Here is a 7,500-nt window from a genome sequence, read left to right as displayed (position 1 = left end):
AGTGCCTGTATTGCTTCCCCCCCTCCTTTTTATAAATGTCGTTACCATCCGCTCTGTGCGTGGCATTGAATAAGAGGAACCTCCAAGGGCACGGCTGTGAGGGGCAGAAGCGTACTGAGATGTGGAAGCGCATGCAACGTTAAATGAAAAAAATAAAGGGAAAAACTGCCAAGAAACTTGACCAAAGAGAACTGATCAGCAGAAACCGGGCCAAGTTCACAAACCTCTGGGATAATCTTCCACTAAGACCAAAAAAACCCATAACCCGAAAGTGATTAAAAGAAGGATTTCTGTAATTTGGTTGGGGGGGGGGGGGGCAGGGAACGTAACAAACTAATTTAAGCTAATGTAATGTTTATAAAGTTACTTAGATAATGACACCATGTATGGCATTATAATCATTAAAACTCAATCTATTTTTTTTTTTTTAAAAACTTAGATGATTAACACAAAATCAAGTTGATGTAAAGGAACAATTACTTTTAGAAAAAAAATCAGGAGGTCCTAATATTCTGTAGAATGAGGGAGGATGCAGCTGTATGTCGACAGCTTTCATATCCTCATTTGAATAATGTGGCCTGAATCTGTCACTTTATTCATCCTCCTTATGCTCAGTGTACTCTGCATCAACAACAAATTAAGTTGTAAATAAGAGACAATCATCACTTTTGTTTTTAAGCAGCTTCTGCATGGAGAATTTCAATGTACTGTTTCTTTTTGACAGAAAGAAAGGGATTCTACACTCTGCTTATGTAAGCACAAATATGAGGAAACCAACCGAAATGAAACAATAAGGGAGCACTTGAGAACTGCTCCAAAATGTTCTTGGAAGTACATTTCTACCACCACAGAAATCTTTTTTAATAAGATATGTATAATGAAAACTCTTTAATTTACTGTAATAATTACTCTTACTTTGCTCTAAAATGTCAATGATTTTTTTTTATTTTTAATTTAAAAACATCCCCTTTCCTCGCCTAGGCACAAGCAGGGGACACCCTAACAGGAAGCATAAGTGAATGAAGTCAGCTTTAACCTTAGTGTACCCAGAAATATTATTAATCTCTAATACGATAACATGATACCATTTCATAAGCAAGTAGAGCATGCATTAAGGAAAGGGCGGGGAGGGGAGATTTTCTTACCTTCACGTCTGAGAAGTAGGTTTTCAGCATATTGGAACTTGGGTACCGGGTGTAAAAGAACATGAGCTTGGCCTTTTTCAAGTGATTCGGTGACAAGCCTTCCTGCATGTAGGATTGAATTTGTAAAGGAAAATGCTGTTCTTGAGAAAGCTGATTCTGAAGGTAGACAGCTAGCAAAGTGCCCCTTTAATACTCTACAGTTCCCCAGACTACAGGAGAAAATATTAACATTTAAATTGCTGCACTGTAATTTTCTGTAAAATAGCTAAACGAGGGATGCGAGGCCATGTAACTTAAACCCTGTATTTCCGATCAGGTTCGGTGCTGGGTCTTGGGAATCTTGCAAGTTTACGGCTTGTGTACCATATGTATGTTCACTTGTTGCTAAGGAAACAAATGCACGAAGCATGTGCCGCAGAAAACTTATCAGAAGCTTTTTCTCTCTCTCTCTCTCCTTTGCAATTCCAGCTAAAGTTTCCTTCTCTCTCAGTGTTGTGCCACTTGCATGAAATAAAGCTAATGTGCATGAGACGATCGGAGGCACTTTATCATGTTGAGCAACATTTCATACAGGCAGTACGTTTCACCTGTTTTATTTGTGTTGATAAATTTTAACATCTTGAGTTAACATCTCCCTAATCCTGCTGTCGCCTTGCTCCAGTGGCTGCCTTGCAAATCAAAGCGAAATTTGTAGTAGGCAGAGCCCCTCTGCCGCTCAATCCCCCCCGCCACAAACTTGTCGTCTCCTGATTTACACAGTTAACTCCTCGGAGAACGAAGCTGTATTTGGGGCTAACCAATCGATAAATGTGGGCTAGCGGATCAATAAATGGCCACTTACCCTATAAGGCAGCCTATTTATCCTGGAAACATCATTACTTTTTAGATCTGTAAACAGAAGCAACTAAAAGAGTTCCCAAGGGAATGTGAAGCTAACCATAACAATCTCAGCTTGCTGATTTTTCTCCCAGCTTCTTGGCTCTCTTTTGTGTACTGCGTGCTAGGACGGCTCTGGTCACATCTGTGCCGCAGGCTGGCCCTGCCATTTCCTCAGCAAATTAATGGCTTTATAATTTATCAGAAATGAAGATGCACGTGGAGAAAATCAATGTGGCCCCCACAAGGTCAATTAAGGGTTCTTCCCAGAAGCTTCTCTAAGGACTGTTTCTCCTAAACACAATTGTTGAAAAATTCACTCGGTTCACACCTTATGGTGGGGGGAAGGTCAACCAAGTTGACAGATGCGCTGCAGCCAAGGTGCCTCTTCCACCTTACGGCCAGGCACACGTCAGCACAGAACATCTCATTCCAGGCCTCGAGACGGGAAACCCAGACTGATTTTTATCAGCAGGCTACTGATGATTAGCGAGGCTTTTTCAGCAGAATTCCTTCTTCTCTAATTCGTGAAATCTGCTGAAGCCCTCTCCCTTTCTTGCAGTTACAATGTTTGATTTTATATTGGAAAAATGTAGCATTTTAAAAAAAAAGTCATTGACAATATTAGTTTAAAAACCTCTTACTATCTGGAAGTACACAGAAAACGGCTCAGCTGAACTTGCATTTTGTTTTAGATGCTTAATGATTACAAAGAAGATAATTTATGACTGACATACTTCTTGTGCCAAGAAAAGAGTTGAAAGAACCTCCAGTTACCTCCATTAGACTGATAGAGAAGTCTAAAAGAGCATTACACTCTGCAGTGCCATCTGTCAAAATACGTAAGTGAAATAATAGTAGCAAGCTGTCACCTATTGCTTAGTGATAAGAGTTTTAGACAAATCAAAACTTTGACGCCAGAAATCCATCCATTTTGTTATGCGATCCTTTCAGGAAAGTGGGGGTCCAAAGGCGTACTCCAATAAGGAGAAGAAAAAAAAAATCCTAAGTCTCCTTAATTTGCAGCTCCTTTGACACTGACAATATGTTAATATCGGGTTTGACGCATATTCTTTTCCAATGCAAGCTCAAAGATTGACTTAAACTTTCAAAAAAAGCTCTCATATCTGCTGGATTTAAGCATATTAGACAGTTGTCTAAGCAGTTGGATTCCTTCTGCATTTAGGATTTTTAAATATTTTCTGCTCTAATGCCAGAGGATATTGATATTGAATGAACCATGTATTAAAAGATGTTCTGAGACTCAAATTCCCAGAAATCCATTTTTTATGAAAATTATACTTGTTCTTAAGCACTTGGCAGCCTTATAGTGATATCAAATATGCAACAAATCTGTATATCTTGATCCTAAGGTTAACGCTTTTCAGTGATAAAAGATATGATCTGTAATAATCTAGCAAAAAATAGTTAATGACAGACTTAAGAGCTAAGAATTAGATAACCCATTGCTATATTTCAGAAAAAAAACCTGAACTGACCAATTGCTTAATTTCCTTTTTAAGTGCTTGGGCTGAAAAGCAACTGTTCTTCCAAGAAAGCACTAGCTGTTTCCAGGATACTTACACACGCACAATGACTCATGATGAAATAGATTCAGTAAACATACAGCTGTACCGAACACGAGCTAAGCCCCATTCAAGGCCAGGAAAGAAAACGAGCACAAATAAATATTAAGGAGGTAAAGGGAGGAGGGGTGCCGAATGGAACGCAAACAAGCTCTGTCCCAGCAGCTCGTGTGGCTTGCCTCAATTCTCTTAGCTATAGCTTTGTGAAGACAGATGACATTCAATTCTATGGGTAATGCAAAATAGACAATAACTGCTGAAACTTGAGCCAGCTGCCAGGTGTAAAAAAAAAAAAAAAGGAAAGAAAAAAAAAGGAGGGAAAGAAAAGATGATAAATCCATAAATTAATGAAAGACATCTGCTCGGGAACATAAAAGATCAGAGGAACAGTGTACTGCAGCTGAACCTAAAGCGGTGTTCAAACAACCTGAGAGTCTCAGCGTCGTGCATTTACACAGTACAACGTAGCCTCACCTAACAGCAGAAGCAGCAAAAATGCAAAACAGTAAGAAATAGGAAGTGAAAGACTGGGAATGAAACATATAGACCCTCTTGAGTGTTTTAGCTGGAGAAGTACAGGGATGGCATTGCACAGCATTTGATTCATTTGCACTTCAGTCCTTCCAGGTAACACCCCTATTCTGCAAAAATATTTTTCAGTGACAATCTTTTGCTCCTGTTACTCTCAGCCTGAGCTCCCAAAAATACTCTAACAGGCTTTTCTAGCCCACACATGCATTGAGCTGAAGGAAAAGAGGTAAGAATAGGCTGCATCAGGTAAAAAATCTGCACTAGCAAAGCCAAGCTGCTTCTTAAGTTACACCTCAGGTGCTTTTAATCAGCAAAGCCCCAAATCGCTGTATCTAAGAGCATCTTCAAGACCCTTCAAAGAAGAGTCTGGCTGGAAAGTATTTGTTCATCACCCAGGTTTTATCAACAGCATGGAGTTATCCAGCTTGCTGTACAATCACAAATTTTTTTTTAAGTTTAATTAGTTTAATTCTAGTCAGATGTAATAACTCCTCATTTCAAAATGTTGTAATTCACTAATTATAGCTTTCATATATTGGGACTGTGAAACTCATTCCAGTTGGATTGGAATTCTGTTTAAAAATAAATAAATTGCAGAAAGTTTCACTAATGTTTTAAAGCCCTCCTGCCAGGGAGAGCATGCTAAACTTCTTCACCTTTACAGATGTCTTAGCAGCACACAAACTACTGTTGTGCTTCAATTTTGATCTATGCAAATGTTTTGGGACTGAACAAGGCTATTTTTCTTGAGATGCAAAGAGGATGCCTGACAAAGGAAGACCATGCAGAAAAAACAATTCGCTGTCTGTTTCTTTTGGAATTTGAATAAAACTTAATATTTGATTAAACAGATTAGTTTGCAAAGATACAGACTGAATTCATGACCAAGATGGGAATTCGTGCTGCAGGTGCATCTTATCTTGCTTAGCAACATACACAAACATTAACCATTTCCTTCTGCAATTCAGCAAAGAATGATCAGATACATTTTACAGGCGGTTAAAAAAACAAAAAGAAGAAAAACCAAAAATCCAAAAACCAGGCTGGTTCAGTGTTTTAGCCTACTACTAAAACCTGAACTTGGCTGTATCTGCTAGTCTTATGTTCTCATCCTGGCTGTATTGTCCAGGAAAACAGATGTTGCTTTCTGCAGGGAAGAAAGATCTGCTTCTCTCAAGAAATACATTCCCTCTATATGCACATTCAACCATGTAAAATAAAAGCACCACAACAGAATCAACCACAAACGAACTCCATATTGCACCTTTCCCTGGACGCTGCAAGCTACCTGGACAAACAAGCCACTGCTAGGAAAAAACATACATCCCCACAGCTGAGCCGTATACCAGGGTACACGTTGCGTAGGAGTGCTCTTAATAAACCTGTTTGTCCCAACAGCTCTGTATCTAAACCCAGATCAAACTGCAGCATGCACTAGCGTCTAGGTGGGAAAGTCAGAGCACATTCACAATGGCAGGGGAAAAAGCAGGGCAAGGGAGGAGGAAGGGAGTCATTCCACTCCGCACTTCCCCCGGCTAAGACTCTCACACCCCTGTTTCGGCTGAAGCAACAAGCTCTGTTAGCGACTGCCAGTGAGCCTGAGCAGGAGGAAGGGGCAGAAATGGCAGGGGCAAGGGAGGGTTGCTCCTCGGGTGGGCAGGATCATGTGCAGCCCCAGAACTACTCCTAGTTCACACGCTGGGCATTTTTTGCCTCTGCTCACAACTCTCCCAGGACGGGAGAACTACCTTCATACAGAAACAATTAGTATGCCACTGTACTGTTTGGTAGAAATTACTTAATTGCTCTGGCCTGAGTCTTGCCCTCGGCTGCCACCCCTGTTGACCTGAGGACTGCCTTCTGAGCATCACATCTTGCATTTCAATATGCAGGAGAGATTTGCAGTTTGGATATCCAAAAGTAACTGGCATAACTGTGAGTGATGATGGATTTAGAACGACTCCTCTGTTTTGCTGTACAACATATATGGCGAGGAGAAGATACCCCTCCTACCAATGCAACAGAGAGATCCTCTTTTGGGAGAGAGGTCCCTCAAACATCATGTCCACTACCAGCTGGCCCTCGAAAATACCAACAGCTAAGGAAGGTGCTTTCAAACTGGGAACACTTCCCCCTATAGAAATGGGACTATTCATACAGGTCAGACAGCAGCAATTCTTGACTCAGACTTGACCTGAGTTAGATCAAAGACTGGTGGTGATGGGCTCTGGACCCACAGCACCTGCCTTCGTCCCAGCGGTGCCCGCTGCCATGGGAGGGATGGGAAGTCTGGGTAAGCAGGTCTCGAGCCCTGCAGCACCCTCCTGAGGATTTAACACGTCTATGTAAAATGTGGTTAAATTAATCTAAAACCACCAGAGTTATTAACTGCCTATAAGACACCCAGTGATGGGGCACAGCCTTGTGCATCCACTTTCACCAGCTACCCCTGGAAAGGGGACAAGTTTCTCAGCACCACTACCATTACTCGGGGAGGGGCAGAGTTATTCATCCACAATTACTTTCATCAACGGGGGAACGAAATTAGCTGCATATAAGGCTCTGTGCTTGTGCTGTTGCCTTCTGCTGGGGTCTTGGAGCTGGGATAAAATGTTGATCTACCCTTCATTCAAAATCCTCAATTTCAGCATCGTGCAGACACGGTATTTTATTCGCTTTTCATACGACTGTACTTGGAAGAAAAATCTTTTGACCAAAAAGCACATTAGGGGGAAAGATGCAAGGAGTGGGAGGTGTTATTGCTAAAAAAGAAAAAAATAAAATCTAGTACTAGTTTCCAGGGAAAAAAAAAACCAACAAAAAAAAGAGAAAATATCATTACTATGTCTGGATATGCCTAAATAAAGGCAGAGATGGATTTTTTCCCCCCTAACTAAAGCCTGCTATTGAGCTAAAAAGAGAGATTTTATTATCATCTTTCTTTTACGCAGGGGAAGTGTCCTGTAAATTTAATACAGCTGAAGTTTTATATTTAATTGTTCTCTCTAGCTTTCCAAAATAATTTGCTTTGTGTATGTTAGGACAAAAGATTTCTGTGTATGGCTGAACAGAGGTTAATCATGCATAGCAGGCAGCTGCACAAGGGCTGAGGAACAGACCTCTGGGTGGGGGAAAGAACTTGATGCAGCCTGAATATATCAGTACCTGTGTCTTTTGTGCTTCATTTCCTTTACGCGCTTGAGGGCTGAAGGCTCACAATGACCAGACCATGGCTCTCTGTGAGCCCCAGCCACGACACCATTAACACAGGTCGCGCATTGGCCTGGCAAAGGAGGGAAAGGAGGCAGCCGTGACTTGGAATGGTTTCTGGCTGAAGGCAATGCCCCTTTGATCACCTCTCC

General features: G+C 41.1%; 1 protein-coding gene across 6 annotated transcripts in view; it reads right to left on the bottom strand.

The window, feature by feature from the left end:
* Window positions 1-7,500, bottom strand: part of PROX1 (prospero homeobox 1) — a 50,044-nt gene that overhangs the window by 32,546 nt on the left and 9,998 nt on the right. For all 6 annotated transcript variants that reach the window (XM_064446225.1, XM_064446224.1, XM_064446223.1 and 3 more), the window contains one exon: window positions 1,146-1,253. In XM_064446225.1, coding sequence (XP_064302295.1) covers window positions 1,146-1,253 — 108 coding nt within the window. The remainder of the gene's footprint in view (window positions 1-1,145; window positions 1,254-7,500) is intronic.

The sequence above is a fragment of the Phalacrocorax carbo genome, chromosome 3 (genome assembly GCF_963921805.1).
Source record: "Phalacrocorax carbo chromosome 3, bPhaCar2.1, whole genome shotgun sequence".
NCBI classification, from domain to species: domain Eukaryota; kingdom Metazoa; phylum Chordata; class Aves; order Suliformes; family Phalacrocoracidae; genus Phalacrocorax; species Phalacrocorax carbo.
The sequence above is the reverse complement of the archived record's forward strand: the minus strand, read 5'-3'. Positions and strand labels throughout refer to the sequence as shown.